The 27,886-nt window shown below is 40.1% G+C and overlaps 1 protein-coding gene across 1 annotated transcript; it reads left to right on the top strand.

Annotated features, from left to right (window-relative positions):
- Nucleotides 1-26,750, top strand: LOC122975988 (transmembrane protein 47-like). Its single transcript, XM_044344211.1, has 3 exons — nt 1-1,351; nt 17,272-17,412; nt 22,553-26,750. The coding sequence occupies exons 1-3, from the start codon at nt 1,123-1,125 to the stop codon at nt 22,729-22,731; spliced, it is 549 nt and encodes a 182-aa protein (XP_044200146.1). The 5' UTR covers nt 1-1,122; the 3' UTR covers nt 22,732-26,750.
- Nucleotides 26,751-27,886: the final 1,136 nt, after the last annotated feature.

The following is a 27,886-nucleotide window of genomic DNA, read 5'->3' as shown; positions in this document are numbered from 1 at the left end:
ATGACCCAATCCCAGATAAGTGATAAGCAACATGGATGGATGGAACTGAACCATTTCAGCTCACTTTCATAGGTTTCAGCTTTAAAAACCCACTGTATGCCTGCCCAGCACCAAACAGCAGACAGAGTTAGAGACTATTCAGTGAACATAGTGGAAGATTTAGCAGCTAAAGAGCCAGATATTCTTCTCAGGAGTTGGTGGAGACTTAACCAGAGCTAAAAGTAGAGTGAATATTGGGTTTACGTTCACCAGGTGGACACAAAAATGACTCCAAATGAATGCAAATGTTACTCTGGGTCTGCTGAATATACAAATAATTCACCATATCAACTTCAAAGGTGGTAATATGTCAGCGTTGTGTTTAAAGCTGATTTCTGCTGCCCCCAAGTGGCCAAAAATCAAACAATGCAACAATTAATTTTTTGTTGATTGTTGATTTCAGCTCAAGTCTATTATACATATTCAGCTATATACATATTCCACATGTTGAGTTTTCAAAGGCTGGATCTGATATATTATATTTTCTTACTAAATATCTCAAAATTTGACAGTATTTAGGCAAAAAACTAAACAGCTCAAGCTTAAGAATTTTCCATCAGAAAGTCTATCTGATGGTGTAGAGAAGGCTTTGCAATAATATTCATACAATTAACAATTTTTATTTATTTGTTTATTTGTTTTTAAAGAAATAGTAGATTTTTACAGACTTTGGTTGGTGGCTGGTCACAATTTCTTTGAATGAGGACTCAGGATCTCGGTATATCTCAGACCTTAGCCACGGCCCTGAATGAAAGGGGTTTCTTTCTTACTTTCCTTCTCTCTCTCTTTAGGACCCTGTTGTAGCTACCTGCTGATCCCTCAGAGCTTTGACGTCAGCGCTGTAAACGGTGGAGATCTCCGGTGCGCGGCGGCATCGGTGCCCATAGGCGCAGCGTCCGTCCAGCGCGCAACGCAGGCGGCTGCGGCGGCACCAGCAGCATCTACAACACTCAGCTCAGACTTCCCCGCCCGACTCTCACACACATCCACACACCACGAGTAAAGGATACATCTACACACACACAGGGACATCCACCCCGGGTTTTGAACCGGTCCCCCTCTCTTCGCCTCTCCAGCCCCGCCATGTCCTCTGCTGTCACCGAGACGGAGGAGTCGGCGCGCAGCTCCCCGCTGACACCGCTGAAGCTGGTCGGGCTGGTGTGCGTCTTCCTGGCGCTCTGCCTGGATGTGGGAGCCGTGATGAGTCCGGCGTGGGTGACGGCCGATGACCAGTACTACCTGTCCCTGTGGGAGTCCTGCTGGAAGCCGGCGAGCACCGAGAACTGGCATTGCAACAGCACCCTGGGCTCAGGTATGAAAGGGGGGGAAAGTCACAATGTAGAGGCTTCTAAGCAACATAAGAACCGCTCCATCCATTCTGTCCCGTGCGCACAGGGCAGGAGAGACTATTCCAGCTGTATTGTTAGAGGGTAGTTACGTTCATCATGCGTTAACAAGAGCTTTCCTACCAGAGACTGAACAAAGAGTTATTCTGAATGACAGCATGGAATGATGCTGAAACTGATCTTGGTGATGGAGGGATGCCTCCTCACCTCTAGAAGGGCATTCCTAGTGTCACTTGCAGATTGCAGAGGGAGATGCTTAAAGACAAGAATCTGTTGACTATAGAAAGGCATTGTCCTGGCTGGCCAGCTTTCTGCTGTCTCTGCCCCAACAAATCCCCATCTTGACAGCCCCTGTCAAACTGTAACTCCACTGGGATCTCCACATTAATTATTGTGGAGGTGAAATAAAGGAATTTTGTCATTGTAGCACACACTGCAAATAGAATCACACTTTATTTTAGGTTGGATCTCTGCTTTCAAAGGAAAAATGGATCAGATGGTAAAAACTGATGCAGGTTGTTTTACCTCCACTACTGTCTTTTAATGCAACATTCTTTCTCAGCCCTCCTATATTCCTACTCAAAAAGCAGCAGGTGACATTTTGAAAACACACAAACGTGTGACACATACTAACCCTGATGTTAATGGGCCTACAAGTGGCTGACTGCCACAGGTCTTTCAGGGAGGGATTTGAGGAGAAATGGAGTGGATGAGCAGCGGGGAAGAGGTGAACGCCTGTCACAACAAGGTGAGCTACCATGTGTGGGCTGCAAACAGTCTATATATAAATGCATTAGAGCTGAAACGATTAGTACTCAGATTTTTTAAAATCAATTGATCGTTAAAGACTCTTTTAGAAAATGCTGATTGTTCAGCATTTTCACTCAGTAGTTCCAGCTTTCTTTCTCTGTCTTCAGTTACAATAAACTGAATATCTTTGGGGTTGTTAAACAAAAACAAGACATTTAAAGACATCACCTTGTGCTTTTCGAAACTGTGATGGTCATTTATGACTATTATCTGACATTTTATGGATCAAACCAATACTCGATTAATTGAGAAAGTAACTGGCAGATTATTTGATAACGAAAATAACTGTTAAAATGCATTTTAAGTTTTATTTAAGTTTATGTTACCTTTCGTGCAATTCAAACTGCTTTAAAGATGACTGACAAGCCGATAGTAAGACAGAACAAATGTGAACAGTAGGACAGTTGGAGACTAGTGCACACGAGAAATAAAAATGATGAAAATATAACAATAAAACCAATTTTAAAACAGTAAAATAGACAAAAGACAATAACAAATAAAACAGATAAGAGGGAGTAAAACATTTTAAAACATGAATACAATAAAATAAATGATCTAAAAGACTAAATAATGGCCATAAAACATTCTAATCAAAAGCCAGACTGAAGAGGTGGGTTTTAAGTACAACTGAACATACTGCTGAGCCATTTTAGTGCCATAAAGCTAAAATAAATGCATCCCAGGAGCTATAATATGCATTTTCAGCCTGTTTTTGCTACTTCATAATGATCACCATTCAGATTACTAACCACCTTCATGGTAAAGTAGTCTACATCAACTCTCCTGGGTGTTGCCACTTACCTAATTCATTCATTCATTGGTCAACTAGGGAAACAGAAGGTAGAATAAAAGCTCACCTCTGCTGTGTGCTCCTATTATTTTTATATTATTACCCTCCCCTCCTCCTCCTTTTGTTGTCTAGAAAACGGCCTTGTTGTCGCGCCCAGGAGAGGTCTTTCAGTCTGGGGGCAGCAGAGGAGGGGTTGATCTTCGATGTTGGACTGGTTTCCAGGGAAACAGAGTTCATGAGCTTTACTTTAATTAAAGCAAAAGTGGCTTTATTTACTACCACTGTGACATTGGGCGCTGACTGGTGCTAATTACACATGGGGACATTAAAGAGGAATCATTTAAAGGGTCTTTAAGCTGTCAGACACTGTGACATACTCTATCTATCTATCTATCTATCTATCTATCTATCTATCTATCTATCTATCTATCTATCTATCTATCTATCTTTCTATCCATCTATCTATGTATCTATCTATCTATCTATCTATCTGTCTGTCTATGTATCTGTCTATCTGTCTCCATTTCTTTTCCCATGCAAGTGAATGAGTGTCTGACTGTGTGCGTGTGTGTGTGTGTGTGTGTAAAGGAGACAGTAGGGGAGCCTTGGTCTCTGTATGTCAGTGTGTAAATTGGTGTGTGTGTGTGTGTGTGTGTGTGATGTTGTGTGTGTGTGTGTCCTTGTGCCAATAAGAGGCTACCACGTTGAGCTGACCTATTTCTGGACAGTCTCCTCTGAAACCCAGCTGAATATTTCATGTCACACTCTGATTTCTCCGTTGTTGCATCTCCGCACCTTCTCTCCTAGGAGCTGGACACACACACACACACACACACACACACACACACACACACACACACACATTCACTGACACACTTTGTGACCACAAGTTTCAGCAGCTCCTCTCTTTTTTTCCTTCCTTCCTCCTCTTTGTCTGTCTCTCTCACACTCTCTCTCACACACACACACACACACATATATAGACCACATCCAGACTCCAGACCAGGACTCCCTAATTAGATGTCTTGGCGCGACGGGTGTGAGTGTGTGAGCCTCACCAACGCTGCGCACACACATTGATCTTAAAAAATAAATCACCCCCCGCTCGTGCCAGCTCTCTTGGCTTGTTCCAACACCCTAGTCAGACCAAAGTAGCAGTTTGTGTTAATTTAGATCATCCTTTTCATTCATTGTGAGGTTTTCTTTTTCTAATAATGTGAAACTGAATTGATTGCTGCAGGAAATTTGTCTTTTCACCTTCCTCGCTTTAGAAGGCAGGGCTGCCACAGCGCAGCTCCTGCTGTAGCTGGTACAGTAGGTAATCACTGACTTGCTCATGGGTGCTTCAGCAAGGGGATGTTTGAACCTGCTGGACTACCATTCTGCTCAAAAAGACAAATAGGGAAAGAACAGACACATAGATATCACAAGTACAGAGAGTTACAGACAGTATGAGCAATATAACAACATTTATAGATATTAATATGTATCTAGATTTACAGTTTCCGTTTACCCACATATTATGAAAAAGTTGCAGATTATTTCTTGAAATTGACATGAAACATCCACCAGCTCCAGACAAATGCAGTCTTTGTGAAAGTGCCCTTCCCTCCAGCAACAAGCAAAATGCTGTAATGTATGCAGAGACCGTTGTGTTGTGTGATCACGTAATACCTCAATCAGAGTAAGAAATCTACCATTCACCACATGCACTGCGATTCTAATTAGTTGGACTGAGATGGAAAAACAAAGGCATAAAGTAAGGATCTCATTTTGTGATGTGGAGACATGTTGTATAAAAAAACATTTTTTTGTGGTATTGAAAACCCTTTTCAGATATGGACCTAGATGTGGTGCTGCTGTGGTGGCAGAGTAACATGGGGGATTTTATGCCTTTTATCAGAGATTTCACAGTAGAGAGATGACAGGAAACAAGTGGGAAGAGACACTGGCAATGACAAGTAACAAAGGGCTCCAGCAGGGACCAACCATGGACGTTCCGGTTCATGGTCGACACCTTCATGGTGCATTCATGGATAGATTGTAGAAATGGGAAAGATTCCCATAGGATGGTTAACCACACCTGCCATCACAGAGCCTGTCAGCCTATTGGTGTGTGTGTGTATATATATATATATATATATATATATATATATATATATAGGTGTGGCAGCCATTTTTTTAACATTTTGACCTGACAAAGACCTGACTTGGATTGAAATGTTGTCTTTTGAAATTCATTTTGTGGCTTGAATCAGCGTGCAGGGGTTAACAACCTGCGAGCATTCACATCATTGGACAACTTAAGACGGTTGTATGATTACAGAGTTGGTCATGTGATAGTTGAAAATACTGTATATTGACAATATAACACTATATCCATTCAGTTTGGATTTAATTACCTTGAACGACAGACTTTTGCTTATTGATATGTGCATGTTTGCTTGGTTTTCTGTCTGTTCCGTATCATTAAGCTCCAAATCAGATATTTCCGAGAATTCAAAAAAATCTGTTTCCAAGTCATAATTACTACTTGGATTTTGGCACCAGGGCACCCCCGTTTTAAGGTTGTTGAGGAGATTCTTCTCATGTTCAGTGTTTTATTCTTTCAGACCAGTACTCCCTCCCTATATTTTTCAATTGATGCCCGTTACATGGACGAAATTATGAATATCCAGCACATACAGTGTGTGAGCAAATTAGAATTCAATAAGAGTCACCATTTAAAGATCCCCTCCAGACATGTTTTAAATACTTTAAATAAAAATATATGTCTGATATAGTGTTTCCATAGAAAAAAATAAAAAATGAACTGGTTTAATTTCCTCAAAGCACATCTACTCCTTCTCCTTCATTGAGAAATCTAGAATCTATAAATATACTAATATTTTTTGCTTCAAAAGTTTAACTGCTGGACACAAGATGTCTCCTACTTCACTGTAAAGTCCATTCTCAGTGTTTGTGCACTGGAGGCCTCAGGTTTCCACATCACACTTGTTTAAGTTGCATATTTGACCTTAATTTACTTCCAAACTAGTTGTGATGTCACAAATCATGTTCATACTTGCATGCCTTCAACTGAGATTCAAGCTGAGCGTATACATCATCCTGTACAGTGAAGCTCAAACACTGAAGTGAAGTAACAATAAGCAAAGCATATTTTTGAGTGGAGGGAGACTTTTTATCTTGTTCTGAGTTCGTGCACTGTTGGACATTACAAAACATGCAGCAGAACTGGCTATATAATAAATCATATGACATGAGGGGTGAGGTTGGAAAGCATTCCTCACACTCACATTGGTCATCAGTTAAGGCCTCAACTGCAAAACAAGTTCTTAAATCCATTGGTGATGCAGCCCGCAAGAGAACAGAAATCCCTTCTTCTACCTTCATATCACTACTTTCCTCTTGTGCACCAAGTGCCAAATATTGTACAAGCATTGTGGCTCTTTACGTAAATGTCATGTTGGAATAAAGCCATAAGGGACATTTACATAACAGACATCATCGGAATGACAACATACTATTATTTTAACAGTTTGATTAAACCACCAAAGTTTTGAGCTATTCAATGTCTAAATAGGAGCAAAAGAGTGTCATCATTAGGTGAGTTATCATATTGATGACTGGATAAACACGCTGGATTTGAATTCCCTCTCCTTCGACAAACGGGACGTAACTTTAGATGAAAAATCTTACAGTGGGCGTTTGGTCTTATAGGCAAACATCAGGGGAAGCTCTACCTGTCTCACACAGACCCACTACGCGCTGTTGAAAGGTGTTTGAACCCTAAGAAGTCACTCCCGGAAGCCATCCTACTTTCTCTTTATTCTCTCTCTGCTTCACAGTCACTCCTTCTCCTCCCTCCTCACCTCCTCCACCCTTTCTTTCCCTTTGCTTTTTTCGCTCTTTGTTTCAGATTTCATGTTTTATTCTTAATCAAGTAGGCGGTGAACGAGCACATCTGTTTTTCTCCTGGCAAAAAAAAAAAGAAGCGTTATCAACAGATTCAAATGAAACAAAAGCACAATAAATGGCTGAGGGGGAGAAAAAAAGACGTGCTATTGCTACCAATAGGTTTGTCATTCACCTGACCTTGAGAGAAGATTTCCCAGGCTCAGTGTTAGATCTAGTTACCGCCTGAGACACAAGGAAACCATACTGCGCTCTCTTTTTTTCTTCCTCTACTTGTTGTTTGTGTATCAAGAACTAACACATTAACTTTTTCAACTTATTAGCCAATTTTGCATGCGGTAATATATTTACATCTAATGATATTTAGAAGATGAACTTAGTTTAGTAGACAGTAGTGATTTTAAACACATGAAATGGGATGTGGTGTCAGTTTTGGCCGTTTTGACCCACATTCGCCAGTCTTTGTTGTCACAGTGCTGAGATCAGTCGCCACTGAGGATCTAAAAACCTTCATAAATGTTGCCTCCTCGCTTTCTGCCCTTCTCATCTTTCTCTATCAGTCTATCGATCCATCCATTCCTTTTACTCTGCAGGCCTTTTTCATCTGTACTCTTAAATGAATTGTCTCTTTCTCAATCCTTCTCTCGTTTCTTTTTATTTGTCCCTCATTCCCTTCTTCCTCTCTTACCTCCTTTCTGTCCCTCTCTTCTCCCCGAGGGCTTCATTGTTACATTTCTAATGTTAATCATTTTCCCTTTGTAATTTCACCGTCCTCCTTCTCCTCAGCCTTCTCCATCTCTATCTCTCCTTTCCATTTTCTCCGGGGTCAAGCCTCTCCCCCTTTTTGCCTTCTCTCCCTCCTCTCCTCCTCTTTTACCCCCTCCTTCCTTTCCCCTCCTCAACTCTGACTTCATCTCTCCTCTCAGTGAGCCAAGCCCCCAGAGACGCCCAGTTCTATTTGTAGCAGCTAAACGAGGAATGGGAAATGATGTGGCATTCAGTTCTGTGGCAGACAGACAGGGGAATAGCCAGGAACCTGCAGCACCCCCCCCCCCATGCTTGCCATCCTTCGAAACACACATACTCTGGGGGCATGATGGGGAATGGGATGTGCATGCGTCCAAACACACATAATCCATTTTGTGGATGCAAATGAAGCGTTCATCAAAGCATTTATAGTGTCACAGTAGCAGCATGTGGCAGCACATAAAAACCCTGTAAAAGTCTTAAAATAAACAAATTCTAAATGATCTGCGGACAAAATTGTCTTTTACTTTTCTGGTATGATTACATTTTTAAAAAAAACTGTTTTATTGATTTTCAACATTAGAAGGCAAAAAGACGACCAACATGATGTTACTAAAATAAATAAATAATTAAATTTAAAAAAAAACAACTGACAAAACATCACTGAAATAAAATAAATGCAATAATGAAATGCTCATAGCAGAAGGTATACAGCAGGAAGCTGAAGTAAATAAAAAAGTGAATAAATATGTAAGTGAATAAATAAAACATGAAGTAAAAGGTTACTTTTTCTCCCTGTTCATACCCATCCTTTCCTCAGCCTCTTGTAATGCTTCACACATATCTTCATTTTCCATGAAGCGAATAAAAGATTGCCAAATGTAATCAAAAGCCTCCTTTTTTACCTATAAGAATATAAGTGATTTTCTCCATTGAGAGGCAGGAAGACATCTCCCTGAGCCGCTGGCCAAAGCGAGGTCTCCCTATATTTTTCCATTATAAAGCTATGAGATGCTTTTTATGGAAGAAGCACATGTTAATAAAAGCTTTCTTTCTTTTGTGGGTAATAGGATTAGTTGGATAAATTTGTAGTATAAACAACTTAGAGTGTAGAGGTAAATTTATGCCATCATCATCCTACCAACTGCATGATACCTCACACCAAAACTCTCTTGGAATGTTATTAAATATATGTAGTTTGACTGGAGTTACATATGTCTGCATTTGCCAGTTAAATTGTAATAGCTGTAATCTTGTGTTGGCTGTTTGAGTATGAGCTTTCAGACATACACTACCCCACTCCTCCAAGGAGATATCTTCCTGTATATCCTCCTCCCAAGCATTCAGATAGCATTCCATAGAGGATTCAGTGGAGCTAGAGACCAGTAAGTTGTACAATAAAGAGATTTACCCTCTACCGTCTCCAGAGTAGACATAGGAGGAGGAGTTAGTTTTTGATTTTGGGCTGCATCAATAAAACCTCCTCACTTGCAAAAATTTCAAGAAGTGTTTGTTAGGAATATCAAATTTGGCTCCAAGTTCTTCAGACTTCTTCATAACTTCACCGTTATACAAATCCTCAATCTTACTTAACCGGTTATTCACCCATATGTGAAATCCTGGATCAGCTCTCTCAGCTTTAAAATAGTCATTTCACCAGATAGGACTAAAGCAGGATAAAGAGTGTTTTTCTTTTAGAACTTCCCTTACTTTATACCACACATTAATCACATTTAAGACAAAGGGATTGTTTGTTTGTTTCCTAAGATTTCTGATATTTGTGAGTATATTGTAGATTAAGTGGTAATTAAGATGTAGTTGAGAGTGATTCAATATCTACTCATGCAGGAGATGGATCTGAGGAGAAAATATAAATAAAACAGAATAGTATGTAATTGAGCGGCCCAATAGTACCACTGAAAATTTGGAGGCTTAACTCCGAGTTAAACGAAGTCTGTGGTGTCTGTTATTCCAAATGAAGTTTGTACAAATTTTCTTTAACTTTGCAAATATTGATGGAGGAGGAGGCAAGGGAATGTTGTGAAATAGATAAAGTCATTTTGGAAGGATGTTCACTTTCAATATGTAGATTGGATTGTAGAATGGGATCATAGTTGGTTGCAACAATTTTATCATCCTCAGGTTCTGCACAGTACTGTCTGAATGCCAAGGTAGGTGAAGCAGTCTGATGCACTTAAGAAAGAGACAGGTCCATAGGTCTGATCCTTTCATTTTCATTTAACAGCATTGTTGAAGATTTGGAATGATTTATCTATTTATCTATATATCCTAATTTAATGCCGGAGATGTTATTGTGTGACCTTATTGCTATGGCAAATGGTTTTATAGCTAATGGAAATAGAAGCGGTGACAGAGGGCAGCCTTGGCAGGCTCCACTTAGACTATTGAATGGTTTGGAGACAGTATTGTTTGTGAGGATTTCAGCCGTGGGTTGTGTATAAAGAAGCTTTATCCATTTACAGAAAATATTCCCACATCCAAACTGAATCAGAACTTGAAACATATACGGCCAGTCTGTCAAACCTCTTCTCGGCATCTAATGACAGAATGGCAGTGTTGCCTAAGATTTATGTAAGGAGACTTATGTTTAAGACTCCTTACATTACTTTCAAGTCTAAGGAGCATATTATCAGCTAATTTACAACAGTATTTTGTGGAGGTACAGGATTCATTAAAAAAGCCCCATACACAACTAACAATCACTATGTAGTATTTGTCCTCTGTGTGGAAGCTGGTCTTGAATATTATCAGTGTTTAAGCTAGCGTTAGCAACTCTGTCCTGCTCTTAATTTGATTGGGGGAAGTTAGTCCTCATTCTGAAAGCTTTCTGTAACGAGTCAAACAGTTAAAAAGTCAGACAGAGTCAGTGTTTTCAACCAGCTTATGAAGCAAGAGTTAGCTACATAGCTAGTTATAACTGATAAAATATGCCAGAGACAGTTATCTGCTGCTTTTGTTTGTCTCTGTCTAATATCAAGGACCCATTGTTCCTCTTGTGTAAACATTACTTAAAATTTTGAGTGGCAAATCTGCCTGCACATGATCAGTTAATGTCATGATTACAATATTAAAATGACAGCTGAATGATTGATTTGCTTATGTGCGTACTTATTTGGCAGCTACAGGACTGATCTTTTCTGTTTCGGATACAGAGGCCTGGAGTGCTACAGCACCAAATCAGCGTGACAGCTCCGAGTGGCTTTACAGTAAAGAAAAAATGTGACAGCGGTGCAGTAATCCTGTCACATGGAAAACAGTCACATTACTGCAAGAGGTATTTCAATCCGTGGGAGGGAGAGAGAGAAAGGTTCATACAAATTTTAGGTGATCAAAAAACAACATTACATTCAAAGTATGCTTTCCTCTGTCCAATACAACTCTGCCAGCACATAAATAAATGTCATTTTCCAGCCAGCAAGTATGCAATATAAATCAGATTTTCATGTCTGTGCCCATATATATAGAATTAAGATCATTTGAGATATGATACATCTTACATGAATATCATGTAGTATATCTCAGTTATTGTGGTGGCATATGACTCCATCTCTCTAGTTCAATACCTGTGTGATGATAGGTGTAACCTTGTAAATGTCCAGCATTTCTTCGATGTTTGTCTTGCATTTGCTTTCCTCTTGTGCTATCCTTTTTATTATCTCTTCAGCCACTACTGAAATAATGATCACCTCCATCTCTGGGACCAGGTGTGAGTTTATGTATAAAACCCAACAATCATCATGCTAATGCTTATTCTTACTCAAGGGCTTGGTCTGTTTTCAGCCATGCAGTGTCGGTCTGTCTGTTAGTCCAACACTTTAGTCAAAGATGAGAAATCTCAGCAACTACTGGATGGATTGCCATAAAATTTGGTACATTCATTCATAGTTCTAATGACTTTGATGGCCCCTGACGTTTCCTCAGGCACCACCATCAGGTCAAAATATTAATTTGTTGAATACTTTTAGGACCAAATAATTACAAATACATCCGCCTCAGCTGTATTTTGTGTTTAATGCTACTTTGCATGTTAGCTTAATGTTGAACTGAAATGCAATACTGCATTTAATGATGAACAATACACAAGCATTAAAAAAACCTATTCATTTTTCATGTAGTTACTGGAAATATACAGTATAAGGATTCATTATTTAAACCAAGAACCAAAGACTTTTTCAAGAGTGGAAGCAAGTGACCTGAATTATTTGTATTGGCAGCAAAGCATTACCCATTATATGCACGTATTATGTCTTGTGAATTTCAGTAATAATTGTGCTTAAGATGTTAACGGCTCATAATGTGAATAATTAATTGGTTTCATTTCAGGGGGAAAGAAAAAGAACATTAGGAAATTTCTGCTTGTGTGCCTCAATAAAATGCTTTGTAAATGCTGTGACATGAGTCAGCAATGACAATGCAAATAAAGCATAGACTAACTAGTTTATGATAAGGGAACTAAACACCTGCAAATATGAATGACCTTGATGATAAAGGACAGAGGCAGTGAACACACAGAGAGGGAATTAGCCTGCGCCCAGTGTGTCCCCTGAGGATGAGTTCAAATCAATTTGAGGATAACCAGGGTTTACATTCGATGTCACCATGAGGTCACAATTTTGTATTTGTCCAATAGTTTGGTGGACAAGACATTGTGAAGGGTAACAGCTTGATTTCAGGGAAACCTTGATGATTTGAATTATGGTCATTACAGGATGTATTAGTTATGTTAGTTAAACTAATATTCTCAACATGTGTGTTTGATTTACATAACTGTATTTCTCTGACAATCTGCACTGTGGGGAGAAATATGTGTGTGTAAGTGTGTCTGAAAGAATGCCTGATTCTCATTGTTGCCTACAATACAGGAACTACAGTTGGTGACATCCATTTTTGGTTTGATTGGTTATTTTCTACCTTTTTTTGTTTCATGCTGACTTGCAATTGGATTGGCTATGTCTGCTCCTGCAGAGCGAGCCGGCTCCGTGCTTCAAGGGAAGTTAAATATGAATGAATGATAAACCACCTGAGCCTCCCAAGATTCTTGTTTTAACCCTCCACCTTGTTCCCTGCTCCTGCGTGCTCCTGATGTATTGCTTTTACATGGCAGCTTTTTTTGGGCAACTCTCCTGAGGCGACAAAATTGTCTCAGTCTAGCCGCTTTTGTTGAGCTGACGTTAAATCTGGTGTTTTTGCCTCAAGTGCTGCCCCTAAAATATGAAGCAGACATGCACGCAAACCCACACCAGCAGAGTCAAAGGCTAAAAATAGAAATTAGGTTTTCACATAGCAATACTTTGTTACCAGGAAACATTTTAATAAAACTGAATAGGTTTTTGTCCTGAAAACAACCTAAGGCGTCTCCCTCCATATCTGCTGCATCTTTCAAACTGAAAATAGACTGTTTTTTGGTTGCTTTGCATTACAAGATGCTTCCGATTGTACCACTTATCTGTCTTTTTATCTCTCCTCTCTTCTTTCTGCTCTCTTTCCCCCTTTATCTTCCTTCTTTCCCATTTTCTCCTCTCTCTCATCTTTAATTTCCTCCTTCCCTCCATGCCTCCCACTATCCACCTCTGCATCTCATCTTTCACCTCTATCTCCGTCTCTCTTTCCTTCCCTCTGCCTCTAAATCTCTCATCTTCCCTTATCTCTCTCCCCCACCATCCATCTTTCATAAGCTTTTTTACCACGCTCGAGCTGTAAATTTAGGCATAGCCTGTATTTACACAACTTAAACAGCTGTAAAATAAAAAATAAATTCACTTAAATAGCCCTGCAGCATACAACGACTGTGCACTGGCTTTGCATCTGCACTGACAGCTACATTTCAGCATCAGACACAGCTCACTGATGTTTTATCCAGAACTTACAGTTTGAACTTTGTCTTTCAAGAGTTACTGTTTGTCCTCAAGGAGCACAGATTATTTTATTTATTTACTTGTGTATTTTGTGATACAGCATTTCCTCGTTTTGCAGCATGCAACAGAATTAGGTTTCACAGCAGCTTCCATGAGCCCGGCCAGTTTGACAGCATCACATCTGATCACAGTGTGAAGACAGACAGGTGCAAGGGCGTAGGTTTGGTTTTAACGTTTTTTGTCAGACTGCCAAAATAACTATGTATGTGTACTTGTTCTCTATCACTCTTGTCTTTCATAGCACACGTACGCACACACATAAAGAGCCTGACTCTGCAAAATGTTTACTTTACTGAACATGCATTTGTTGACTTGCTTGAAACCGGACTTGTATCATGTTTTTTCTCTGATTTTTACATTTTATTTTATTGATAGACTACTCAACTATAAATCTGAGACCAAAATTAATATTTCAAAGTAGCATAAAGACTGTGACAATAATTTTTACAATAAAACAAATGTATAGAAGCCTGTAGGTAATGTGCTGCTCTGTAAATCATTGCTGGAAGGTTTTAAAACCTCACCTGAGATTCTGTCCTTTCAGTTTGTGGATTTGGGTGACAACTCAAGAGTTTCATGACTGAGTCACAGTGATGCTCAAACATATCTTTAAATCATCTCAAAGACTTCTGTTTGTGTTATTTTTCATTCAACTCCTGATCTTATGGCTGATCTTTCACTCTGACATCAGAGCTCACCTGTCTGTGTTTCTCTGTGCTGCTCAGGCTGCTGCCGACAGGATTTATAAATTTATAACTGAATAACTAATCAGTTGGACAAGCTGTGGTTAATTTAGCTTATAATGTTCATGTCTTAATGACACATATGCAATAATAACTCTACTCTTGATCCACTCATGGAAAAAGGGAGAGTAGTAAATATTTCTCCCACTAATTTCAAAGATTCATCTTTGGATTCATTACAGAACATTCTTATTAACTGAGCTCAACTTTTACTGACACTTTGTTCTTCTTTAAAAAAGGACCAGATGTCTTAATTTGTTCTTGGGAGGAATTTTAATCAACAGCAATAAAGTTGTTTAATTAAACAGCATGTCTGAGCAACAGTCACAAATTAACTGACAACACCTAACGCCTGAAATTAAATGTAATATCAAATGATCTTAGTTCTCTCCAGTGAAGTTGTTTTCAGTTCTGTGACGTTTGGAACATTTAAATTATAAACACATACTTGGGAACTCTGCAGAGATCTTTCCGTTTTCAACGTTTCCTTCTACCTTCCATACAAGCTAATGTCGGCTAGTCGTGACATTAGCGCGTCATAAACGACCATCTGCTCTGTAGCCTTGATTGCTAAGGTTGTTGCTAAGGTTTTTCCATGTGTTGCTGGCGTTGTCCACTCTCATATTTCAGATCAGATTTTGGCTTAAACATGTACAGATGTATTTGAGAATTTGATACTCCCAGTAAAGAACAAGAAAAAGTAGTGAAATCCTGCTACTATAGTTTGTCCTGTACAGGAGCTAAAACAGCGTGTTTCAAACAGAGGCTGAACTGAGGGGCTGCATAAAGGGCCAGTTATAAGATAAATAAGGAGTTTTTTTTAACTGTAAATCATGCAAAGATATTCCAGTTGAGCCCCAGATTAAAAATACAGACTTGGAAATGTGCATAATACGTCTCCTTTAAAGGTGTCTTCAAATGGGAAGTGAAACCTCTCTGTTTTCATATGAATTTGACCGCTGGAACATTTGTACAGTCCTTACCAATTGTATATATGTTGTATGTTAGCTAGTCTCTCGTTTTTCCTCTTGTTTCTGTGCCTTTATCAAGTATTGCTAAGTTCATCAAGCCACACAGACACATCTTTGCCTCAGTTTGTGCCACGGTGGGTGAAATATGGCACTAGGTTTGGGTATGTCTTTGTATGCAGACATGAATTTATGAATGTGTGTGTGTGTGTGTGTGTTTGTGTATGTGTGTGTGTGTGTGTGTGCTATTTCTGTGTCCATCAAGCTACAGTGCTCCCTATATATAAATGCGGACAGATTTTTGATAACATGCCAGCAAAGCTTTTTAGCTGAGGCTTTTTGTCAGCTCAGGTATACTAAGTGCTCTCTCTCTTCATTATTTTCACTCAGCGCAGCTCTGTCCCCAGCCCCTTCACGCCCCCCTCAACCCCCCTGTTCTCCCTTCACCATCTTCCTCCATCTCTTCTCTCCTCCTCTTCTTTCCTTTTGGCATTTCTTTTCATGCTGCCCTCTCTCTGTCCTTGTAACATTATGCCTGTCCCTCTCCACTTGCATGTTTCTCCTCTTTTATTGGCCATCGCCCTCCCTGAGATACTCACCGCCTCGTTGCCACCAAGCCTCTCTTCATTTCACTTTAACCTGTCTCTCCCTTTTTTCCTCAGTTCCCCTTTGTTTCTCGATTCTCTTTGTTTTTTTTCTGGCTTTGTATTCTCATTTTTTCCTTAGTCTTTTATTTCCCCCATTTTGCTTTTCCCCCCTTATTCCTTCCTCTCCCTCTCCTTTCCTACCTGCCATCTGCCTGTCTTACCATTTCTTTTTTCTTTCCCTCACTAATTTCCCCTTCCTTCCTTTTCTGCATCCTTCTCCATTCCATCTTCCTCCTTCACTCTATTCTCTGTCCATGCTTCTATAATTATCTCACCTTTTGTTCCTCATTCCCTCTTTCTTCCATTGCATTCTTCCTCCATTCCCTTCTTTCTTTATTTCTTCTTTTCTTCCTACTCTTTCCTTGCCTCCTTTTTTATTGCCTTTATTTAATTCCTTACCCCCTCCCCTTAACTTTGTCCATCCTTCCTTCCCTTCCTTCCATCCACCCATCCAACTTTACCTTATCTATCTCTTCCTTCCCTCTTTCCTTGCTTCTCTTCTTCTATATTCATTCATCCCATTCTGCTTCTCCCTTTCCTTTCATCTCTCATTCTTTTCTTCCTTCATCTTACCTTCCTTCTTTCCCTCCAGTTCTCCCTTGTTTCCTTCTCCCTGTTTCTTGTCTTCCCTCTATCCTCCTTTACTCTCTTGTCTGTCCATGCTTCCTTAATTTCATCACCTTTCCTCCACTGCTTCCTTCCTCAGCCCCGTTCTTCATTCTTTACCGGTTTCCTTCTTTTATTGCCTTAATTTCATTCATTTTCTCCTCCCATTTGTTTCTCCCCTTTTTCTTAACTTTGTTTCCTTCTAATGTTTATCCCATCCTCCTTCTCTCTTTCCTTTGACCTCCCATCCTTTTCTTTCTTCCATGTACTTGTGCTGCCCTTCTTTCCTTCCCTCTCTCTTATCTTACTCTAATTCTCTCCTTTTTCATTTTTTATTCCTTCTTTTTTATACCCTTCTTCCATTTCTTCTCTTCCTCTTGCTTCATTCCCCCTCTGACCACCATACTTGTTGGAGGTGAAGGCGGTAATATAAAATGTCAAATAAAACAATATATTTCTTCTGGCCCCCTCAAAGTCTTGCGCTTTTCATTTTTTGCCCTGGTATGTGTTATATTGCTATATTGCATTTATTCATGAATGTTCTCTAAATGTTTTTTCTTACATCTTTATGCAACAGCTTTTCGAAGGTCTGAGTGCTCACTCACTCTATTTCCTCTTCTCTTTACCACTTTCTCCGTCCACTTTCTTTTGCCTCACTCACTTGTTGTTTCTCCCCTTATTCTTCTCCTCCCTGTCTCCCCCATTTCTCTCTTTCCTTCCCCAGACTGGCAGGTTGCTACGCTTGCCCTGTTGCTAGGGGGTGGAGCACTGGTGCTGATGTCGTTCCTGGTTGCTCTGGTTGCCGTGTGCATCGGCACGAGGCGGCGATTCTACGCACCCGTCGCCTTCATGCTCTTTGCCGCAGGTCAGTGCACACATAACCATACCATAATCCATACACAATCACAATATGGGTCGAAGGCCACACACTCATTATACACAAAAATATGCACACCTAATCACACACACACACACACACACACACAATAAGATTACTTAATTAGCCAATTTACACAAGGTAACTGGAAGGTTGCAGGGTAATCACATTGAAAACTGACATGCATTTAAATGATAATCCTTACTTACTCATTAAATAGGCACACAGACTGCACACACACATTCTCACAGTGATACACGCACACACACACAAATTTCAAACTCATTTAGAGAAAATCCTATTTTTACGAGTCAGGCCCAGCAGGGTTGAAGCAGAGTGTCACGCCTGTCCGTTTAATTTTCCTAGCCAGCCCCAATCTCAAATTCGACAACTGTTAAGTTTCCACATTTTCCCTATTCTCACCTCCGGAATAATTGGAAAATTTCATTTTTTTAGGCGTGAAATGTTTCATTTTACAAAGCTGGATGTGTTGCCTGTCGGAGGTTTTTCTCAATCGCGCTGTGCAAACCGCAGAAGTTAGATACGGCACTAAACAGAAATCATCTTAACTTAAAGGAATGGTTTAAAGGCTATGAACTGGAAGTGTTCTTATCATGAAAAATACTTTCAAAGAATGTATGAAGAATGAAAATACACAATTAAATATACTTATTATGTCTGGAGTGATATTTGACTGCTCATTCAGATCATTTTGCATAGTGTAAGGGAAGCTTTTCCCTCTTTTGCCGCAGCAAAGCAAGCAGCAAAGCAGACAGTGTGATATTTTCAGCTGGTACCAATAGCACATAGAGTTGTACAGCAGTGTTTTTTCTATCAGGTTTGGCATGGCAGATTGCTTGAAATACTAGGTTTCTACTAAACATAAACGGTACTTTATTTACTTACACATGGAACTGAATTTTAAAGAGAAACTTTGCAGATAATTTATTTTGACCAGTGGTTTAACTTCTCAACTTCCTGCAGTGATGTAGAAGTGTACTCTAAGGTGTGTTGGTACACTGTGACATCACTGGTAGGTGTGGTTACAGGTGCAACAGAGAACACCTCAGACCTCACCTCTCAGTGATGCTGGCTGTGAACAGAGGTCTTGAAATTTTCAACCAGAGAGGGCAATGAAACACTGTCGAGTTGGTCTTTTAGCTTGCTGATTGGTTGTTTCGTTCTGTGTGAGTTGTATTCAACGTCGCTTTTGTAAGTTTTTATGTACACTGGCTTGTTCCTTTTTTCCAAATATCTTGGTTTCTGATCAAATATACAAAACTAATGACGTTATCATCAGCCTCACCTTTACATTCAGTCCTTATAGTCTTTTTTAAGTCCTTTTTTAGTCTTTTTTTTGGTCCACATAATTAAAACCACAGCCTGTATACACACATTTGTCTGTTGTTCAAGACCCCCCAAATCTCAAAATTTTGTTGCTTCCAGGGGAGTGCAGGTCTTTTTTAGGGGACAGTTGACTCATTTTTCTACAAACAAAAACATATGCCATCAGAATAATTTGAAAGATTTAAAATATTAGCAGTGCACATTAAAAGGTCTGAAAACATTCTGAAAAAAACATGATAACCATGTTTTTACAAGGCACATCCTACCATAAAGAAACTGGAACATGTTGATAGAACTGGATTATGTTGTTTGTCATTTTTAACACCATGAACTTGAACCCGAACAAACTGTGCCCATATACTCATTAAATCATATCACTTCACACAAAAAAACAGATCAGTAATCTATGAATACTCATCATACAAATAAACAAAAAAACACTATCTGTCAGAATATACTTGTTTTCACGTGATGGGACACAAACAACCTCTGTTAAAAGCCGAGCACAGAGGGAGGGTGTTTGGGGTGGACTATAAAGGGACCCTCAGTGAATGGTAGATCACATACACACTTCTTAACAACCAACTACCTCTTTAAGGCTTGTTTTTCACACCATCTGTGTTAATATTTGCGTGTTTTTGAATATTATACATTCCGTGTTTTTTTTTGTTTTTTTTTTTTGTTCAGGAAAGTGCCAGACCTTGTTTTTCCCGCAAGATGAATTCCCTTTGAAGAAATAACGATTGATGTGTTCTCCTTTGTTCTACTGCCATCCATCTCTCCCCCCTCCTTTTTAAAACATCTATCTCTCTGCCCACCCCACCTTCCTCCCCCTGCCCTCCTTTTACCTCTCCTCATCCCTCCATCCCTCCCTAAACTCACCCAGCTTCCTTTGACCCTTTAGTCCAGCTCTGATCCTTCCTCCTCTGTCTCATTCCATTTCTTCCATCCTCCATTCTATTCTCTCTCCTCTTTCCTCCTTTTCTACACCACCATCCTCTCTCCTTCCCTCTTGCCTGATCAAGTTTTATTAGGGCCCAAGCACAAAAGTGCCAGGGGTCCAACAGTCCCTGGTACTGAAAGTGCGAGGAACCCATTGTTTTTGTAGAGGTTATTGCCATTGTATTTTTGAGGGGCTTGGGATGTTTGAAAACTCACGAAAATTGGCACACGTCAGAACTCGTGAAAATTGCAAAGTTCTGTAGTGATTGGGCTCAGGCGTGGCGTGTTGTCCATAGTGCCCCCAAATGGAGGACCATGTTGGGATGAAGTTGCTTTGATTTTCATGAGATTCAGTGGGATCATTGCTCTCATCATTTCTAAAAAAATCTTCATTTTACAAACACGTTTGAGGCCTTTAAGATGCACAAAAACTCATGAAACTTTTCACCCATGTTCAAACTAGTAAATATTTCAGTTAGTGTGGTCCATAGCACCCCCTAATGTGTGGCAGGCCATAGTCGGGTTGAATTTACTCTAATATTCACCAAAATTGGCTCGCACATTGGCACGCTTTTATTAGCTCTGCCCAACTGGAAGTCAGCCATTTTGTATTTTGTGCATTTTTCTTGTATTTTATGCAAACTTTTTCAAACTCCTCCTGGAGGGTTTATAGGATTAATTTGAAATTGGATTGGTATAAGCCTCAGACTAATGTGACACTAAATTGTGAAGGAATAATCGATGTCCAATGTTGATGTCATAAGTCATGGGACAACATGCCATTTTAGGCAATTTACAGGTAAGGAACTTTTTGAAACTCCTCCTAGAGGATTCAACAGGTCCACCTCAAATTTGGTCAGCGAAAGCTCTAGACCTTCAAGATGCCAAATTGCAAAGCTTTTTGCTGTATTAACAACTCATTTGTGAAACAACACCTACAGGCAACAGGAAGTGAAGCCTTAAATGACACGTAGTTCATCAAATGTATACACAATTTCCTATATGTCATCTCCAGCGCCATATGCTGCACACAGCAAATAACATTTTACCCATTCACACAGTGTCCGATAACCCTGACAATTCAGAGCCGTGTCAGTCGACCTCCATTAGTGATACCATGGCAACCGCTCCCTCCAACACGTGCGAGGTGTGAGGGCCTGTTCATCACTGCTTGCAGCTTTAATTTATTTTGTTTTCCTAAAATGTGCTAAATGAACTAAACAGAGCTAAATGACACCCCCTCCAGGCATGCGGCTCTCTTCTCGACCCAGTCGATGCTAATTTCTGCTATTTTTCTGTTATTTCTAAACTGGTGTGTACGTGACTACTAAAACATTTAAAAGAAAAAAGTCAGTGTGAGTAAACCCATGAACCCAAACTCATTAAAATTTACAGCAGACCTATTTTACACCAGAGGAAGTTTGTTCAGACCCCCCCTAGTGAGTAATATAGCATTTTGAAGCTTTGAGTACAAACATCTTTCCTCCATGTTCACTCACATATTTGTACTATTGTACAGCTGTTGTTTTAGCATAAAAAAATTACCAAGTACATAAATATTTTCAACATTTATAACCCCTCTGACTCTTCCAACTGGCTCCCGGGCAGGCATTTTGTTTTAATAGCTATACTAAATATAGATACTGAGTTGAATATTTAAAATTTTCATTTTTTTTTTAACCTCACTTCCTCATCATCCAATTTTCACCTCCTGCAAGATCCACACACTCTAGTTTCTATGGTGACTATAGATGGGTTTTAGAAAGCACATTGCCATAACGTCATTTTCACTATTTAGAAACAAGACTGAGAGTAAGAGAGTTTTTCTGTGAGCTTACACAGTGGTGTTTTGTGCTAGATGCTAGCATCAGCATGCTAATATGCTCAAGACATTTCACTAAAAACCAAAACTATCAACTTGCTGGAGGCGCTGGAGGAAAAGTCAAGAGATCATCACAGTCAGTAGGATTCATCCTCCTTTCAGCCTTGAACAAAGTCATGGACCGACTGACAGACTCCACCGTGGCTAAATATAGCAATTCTGGAAAAGTTTTTCAAAGTGTTTTCACTGCACGCCACAAGGTGATAGACATCTGTTGGCTAAAAGGTGGCTAATAACAGTAACCATGCTAACCCAGACTACACAAAGTTAGCTCTTGCATATAATGAGAATTGACCATTGAGTGTGCCAGACCATCAATAGGCAGTGTGGGTTAAAGAGGACAGATGTTCCCTCTCACATCATTAATTAGCATACATAAAATTCCTGCTGTCTGCCATAAAAATACACCAAAGACACTAGATATATGGTATGTGTGATAACTTATGTTTAGTGTGGAAATTGATATTAGAAGCGTGCACAGTAAAGCTTCACTCTCCACCTCTATCAGCTCTCACCAAGTCACACACACTTCAAACTGATCACTAAAGCATTGATCATAGAGCCTGACAAACATCATTAAAACAGCCATTAACATGCAATAACTATGTGAGCTCTCTTATCTTAAAACGTTTCTTTTTCACCCATTTATGTGCAAAACTATCCATCACCTTATTAAAATCACTCGATGCTAATAGCTAATTATGCGCTCATCTGAAAGGGAGGTTTCCTCCTTATGATATTGAACATTTTCCATCTGTTACTTTTGCAATTTGTGCCGTTTATGGCACAAAAATGTCTCATGTGAATCCTCTTGGGCTTGTTTTCCACCCCCACTGGCTCAGGCGTGCACATCATACAATGTCACTCGGAAACCCATCTATAGAAATGATTGATCTTTAGCTGTTGTTTTAAGAAAAGCTACTAACTGCTTTGTTACTGTCTGGATGTCTCTTCCAGTTGTCCTCCAGGCCTGCAGCTTGGTCCTCTACCCCATCAAGTTCATTGAGAGCATCAACCTAAGGATCTACCACGAGTTCAACTGGGGCTACGGCCTGGCCTGGGGGGGGACCATCTTCTCCTTTGGCGGGGGAATCCTCTACTGCCTCAACCCCAAGAACTACGAGGAGTACTACTAGCTCCAATTCAAGCTCGAAACCTACAGCCACGCAGTGGGAGAGGTATTCAGAGGGTGAGGAGGGGGTTGGAGGGGGTTGTATATTAACGACTCATTTCCCAAGAACTGTCAGGAATACTGTACACATTGGATTTGAGCCAATAACACAAGCTTCGTCCCCAGAGAATGAAGCTGGCGGTCAGATTTCTTTTCTTGCCTCAGTCTACAGGAGAGAGAGCGCTGAGGCTGGTGGGTTTGTGACCTGATAGCTGTAATGTCACTGGGTCCATCCTGGGGAGGGGTGGGAGCGGGTGGGGAAGGGTTTATTTCCAGGACTTGTGACACTCCTGGGAGAACTGGCAACCCTGCAGAAACAAAGGATGAAGGTTTACAGTGACGCCGCCACCTCTGTTTGAACTACTATTATTATGTCACCAATGACAACCCAACTTACTGACTCACTTATCAAGAAACTGGATGTCAGACTGGGAGGCTTTTACCGCACGTTTACGCTTGTGTGCACATGCAAAGGCACGCGTACCTTCCCCTGTAAACATCAAATCCCCGGGCTGGACATACATATTCTCTGAAAATCCAGTCTCCTGCTCCGCTGACATGTGAAGTGCATCATCATCATCATCTTTGCTTTATTAGGAGTTGTTGGATTTTGTTTTTCAGAGTCCTCTGAAGCTCTTAAACTTTCACAAAGACATGGAAGAGGATCAGATGCTACAGTTGCACTTCATAACTTTTCATAAGACAGATAGATCCCTCTTGGGGGCGGTAAGGGGAGTCGATATTCTGTTATCGACCCACTTGTCTGTTACCGCAGCAACCCGCAGGGTGTGCACATGCAGCTGTCATGATTGATTAGCCATGGTTGGAGGTGTGAGACGGGACTGTGCTCAGCTGCCTCCAAGGGTCTGCTAAATTTCGATTCCCAATAGAGACGAGTTTCTCTGCAATGTGGTGTTTGGAGCATCCTTCCTTGTCTGGTCCAGCTCCTCTGCATCCTGTTTTCTGTGTGGGAGTGTCCGCTATACACAGTACATCAGTATCCCAGACAGAGTCTCTCAGTGGCCATGTTAACATGTATAACAGTAGCCCAAGTAAACTAGGATCTCTGCTCTGAATGTAATAATATGATTATGCGTTCAGGTGAAGTAAGTACAATGACAGGAGCAAATACGGAGTACTGTGACTCGACTAGACACCCCTTAGGGCACGCATTCACCTTTGTCTCATTTCATAAACTCTATTTAAATTCTCCAAGTGCCCAGCTCAGATCGAGGTGGAAGGGAAGTGTGGCTTTTAGTGAAGATGGTGGCAGCAGCAGTTCAGAGCTGTGTCCAAAATCATTCCCTATTTGCTGGTGGCTGTAGTGCTCTATACTCAAGGGTTTAAGAGTGGTGTCAGTGTGTGGGCTGGGAGGAAGGCTTTATGAAGTCAAGATTCTGACTTATTTTTCATAAAAATAGATGTCAATCTAACAAACGCATTATGATGAATTTGGTTATGGTTCTTTCCATTATTATGGGAGTTCACCAAAGATTACTGTGTAAATTGATGTATAATTAATGCACTACCACTTTAAAATCACGTGCAGTTTCATTGATCGAGACCGGATATATGTCATGATATGATAGATAATGTTAAGCATCTTTACTAAAAGGAGTTTACTGCATTATGTTGATCGATGTAGCTAATTAAATTAAAGATTCGATTTTTTTTTTATCCCAAACACATGCAGAAGAAGTGACTTTTTTTAACCCTGAGTACTGTCTGCAGATTTTCCTCTAAGGCTGTGTACATCCCTAACAGATTCCATCAATCAGAGCAGCCCAGTGTTACCAGGAATTATGTCCATATTGGACAATTCTGCACCAATGATTTACATCCAGTGCTATCTTTCATTGTCAATGAAACAAGTAGTGTGGCCCTTTATGTAGTGAGGGTTGGGGTGGTGACTGGGTGTGTAATGAGACTGACTTTCTTGTGGGATACTGGAGTTTGCATCCTGTTACAGACTTTGCTTTGTTATTTACTGTATTAATCTTTCTTTGGCCTTAACCCAGTGTTTTAGTTTCCTAAGCCTAAACTTAACCGGACTGTAGTTTCCATGTCCAGATTGTTAAAAGTGAGAATTTTAAAAACATTGGCACTGAATTGCCCAACATCATGTGATTTCCTGGCGATAGGTTTGTTCAGAGGGTGTGGACAGCCTGTATGGAGCCTGAGAGGCAAAACCCAGGGCAAAAACCTACAAATATTACTCACTTCTGCTCATTATGGGCACACAGTAACAATTCAAGGCAACTCAGATGAATGCATGATTATTAATAAATACAATACTTGACAAGTGTAAAAATCTTAATTTACCAATGGAGCATCCTGCTGAGTGTTTATTTTGTTGAAAATGAGTAAATGAAGGAGTAACTTTGGACACAGTCTCTAAATTTAGGAGAAATTTGGTATTTGAGTATACATTACATGTTTTGCTAAAAGACATATGTTTACTCATATTAACAGGATTACTGCAGAGGACATAGTCAGACCATTGCATAACTCCCTGTATGAGGAATGGATGCATCAGTATATGCATGTAAACATAGCCACTGAAGCGACCTATTTATAAACCGCATCAGAACGTATCTGATAAGTTCAGGCCACGTTTCATTAACACCAAACTGCTGTCTCCTTGTCTGAAGTAAATGTCAGGGATCAGCCAGTGTGTGTTGGTTTTGGTGGAAAACAAGCCTGGCATGCATCTGTTGGCACAAGAAAAGCAAATGCTGATATCAGCCAGTATCAAATGCCAGTATTAATGGATGCTGGGACCCATCTCAACAGAAAAATTAGGATTGTATTTTACATAAAAGCATCACCACCTTACAGAAAAGCTCATGTGATAATTGCTGCTTTCATGTCCCAACAGGCTGATTTGAATTGGAACAGTATTTATCTAGTTTCCACTGTTTCCCCTGCCCTCAGGGTTTGGCTCTTATCCGCTTGTTTGGGTGGTAGCCATGGATCCAGTGCAATTTCTGAGTGGAAAGATGGAGGGATAGAGAAGCAAATATTGTAACTTCTACACTGATTTTAAATTCTGCAGGTGATAAAGCATTTTTTTTTCTTTGCTGCCATTGTGCAAAAAACCTATTTATGTCTTCTCTCACCGCAAGTGTAAATTTATGTTTTCCTGTGTGCTGAATTAGTTTCCTAACCCTATGACCTCCATACTCCATTCAAAGCACATTCTGTTCATTTCAAAAGTACACAGGGAGTTGAATGTAAAATAAGCATTCCCTGGCTGACATTTTGGAGATACAGGCGGCATCTTGTCTGTCTGCTCTCTATTGTCACATATTTACCGTGAAGCTGTCAAGGAACCATCACCCAAAAATAGGATCCAGGCTACCTCCCTCGCCACCTTAACAAATGTAAAAGTGTGCAGCCGAGACACGGCTCATGCAGCTGGCACAAGTCCATTTATTTTATATTAACTGAGACGGTGGTGTTTACCACAGACAAAATCATTTCCTCTGCTGTTGATGAGGAGAGGTATTGTTTGTTTTTGGCAGCACTGCCTGTCACTACAACACCATGGCTTCTAAAAGAGCTGATGCGAACAGAAGAAGAAGCGGTAACACTTTAGATTACAGCCCGCTAATTACAGTGTGATTATTTAGTATATATAGGGTATCAACAGAATGCTTAATGGGTACCTGTGCTGGGATAAATATGTAAGTGCAAGAGAAGAAGGCAAAAGGACAATTAGATGGTAACAAGGAAGGAAAAATTGGGAAAACAGTGGAACAGTGCTAGTATTGTAATGAAATTAGTTATGGTATCATTTATTTTTATATTCTACTTTTGGAAAGTACATTGTAAAATGTTTTAAAATATGTCTGTATGTGTAATTAAATTTATTTTTGCTAGGGAACAAAACATTCGACTAAGCCTGAGTCCTGAAATCAATAAAAGGCAGTTAAAGGTTATCAGACAAGTCAACAATACAACTCAATACAACTATGAATAATTTAAAAAGAAATTATACTTTTATAATTATATAAGCGTTATACTTTTTCTTCAACTTCTAATCAGTTGGTTAAATAAATTAAAATGTAATTTATTTTACCCTACTATTTATCTTTCGCCAGCACATTTTAGTTTTCACTCAACTTTGGGACACACACAAGCACACACACTCCCACAGTGGACCAATCACAGCTCTGGACATGCATGGACACGCCCATCTCATGACCATAAAAGCATTAGGAAAATTGGAAATGTTGCATGGGGGAAAATAAGGAATAGATAACTTATTGAGTGTGTACTAAGACCAAAAACAGGTAAATAATACCAAGTGCCACATGTGGTTTGGCTCCTTTGTAAAAGGACATAAAGGATAATCCTGTCTGTTTCCTGTAATAGTTTAATTTGTATTGGGTAATTTTTTCTATTCTTATCCCCTGCTTTTATGTCCTTGTGGCTACCACGGGTACCTGCTATGTATTTCATGGTTATCCTTAATGTGCAATATATTTACACTGTAATTTGCGGGCTGTAATGTAAAGCATCAACTGGAGAATAAACTTGTGGGCAGGATGTGGTGGAGAGTGAAGCTACTTAATTTCATTCTATTTCTCACATAAACCTCATGTCTCTCTAACCCTGTCAGATGTAGAGAAACTTGTCCATGCCTTTATCTCCTCCAGACTGGACTACTGCGATGTGCTCTTCACAGAGATCCCTGGCAGGAGCATCCAGAAGCTCCAGTACATTCACAACAGAGCTGCCAGGATCCTGATGACAGTGCAAAAACACAAACATAAAACACCAATTGTTTTCATAGCACTGGCTCCCTGTCTCCTTCAGGATTGAGTCCTGCTTCTCACATACAAATCCATCAACGGACATACGGCTCCCTACCTACAGGAACTGATCACAACACAAACCTCCACCCACACCCTCAGATCTGCCAGCAGCTTGCTCCTCCAGGCCCCCAGTACCAAGCTCTGCACCATGGGGGACGGAGCCTTCTGCTCTGCTGCACCAAACTTGTGGAACAGCCTTCCTACCCATCTGAGGGCAGCACAGACCCCAGACTCTTAAAAAGGCCTAAAAGCTTTCCATTCAAGAAGGCTTTTCCATCTTAACTCTTATTACTATTTTCT

This window comes from Thunnus albacares, chromosome 24 (assembly GCF_914725855.1).
Source record: "Thunnus albacares chromosome 24, fThuAlb1.1, whole genome shotgun sequence".
Taxonomy (NCBI): domain Eukaryota; kingdom Metazoa; phylum Chordata; class Actinopteri; order Scombriformes; family Scombridae; genus Thunnus; species Thunnus albacares.
Note: the sequence above shows the minus strand (reverse complement) of the source record. Positions and strands in the feature narration are given on the sequence as shown.

Coding starts and splice junctions, on each gene's coding strand:
- LOC122975988 (XM_044344211.1), top strand. CDS start 1,123: ATGTCCTCTGCTGTCACCGAGACGGAGGAGTCGGCGCGCAGCTCCCCG. Junction 1,352..17,271: donor CAACAGCACCCTGGGCTCAG/GTATGAAAGGGG, acceptor TTCCTTCCCCAG/ACTGGCAGGTTGCTACGCTT. Junction 17,413..22,552: donor CTTCATGCTCTTTGCCGCAG/GTCAGTGCACAC, acceptor TGTCTCTTCCAG/TTGTCCTCCAGGCCTGCAGC.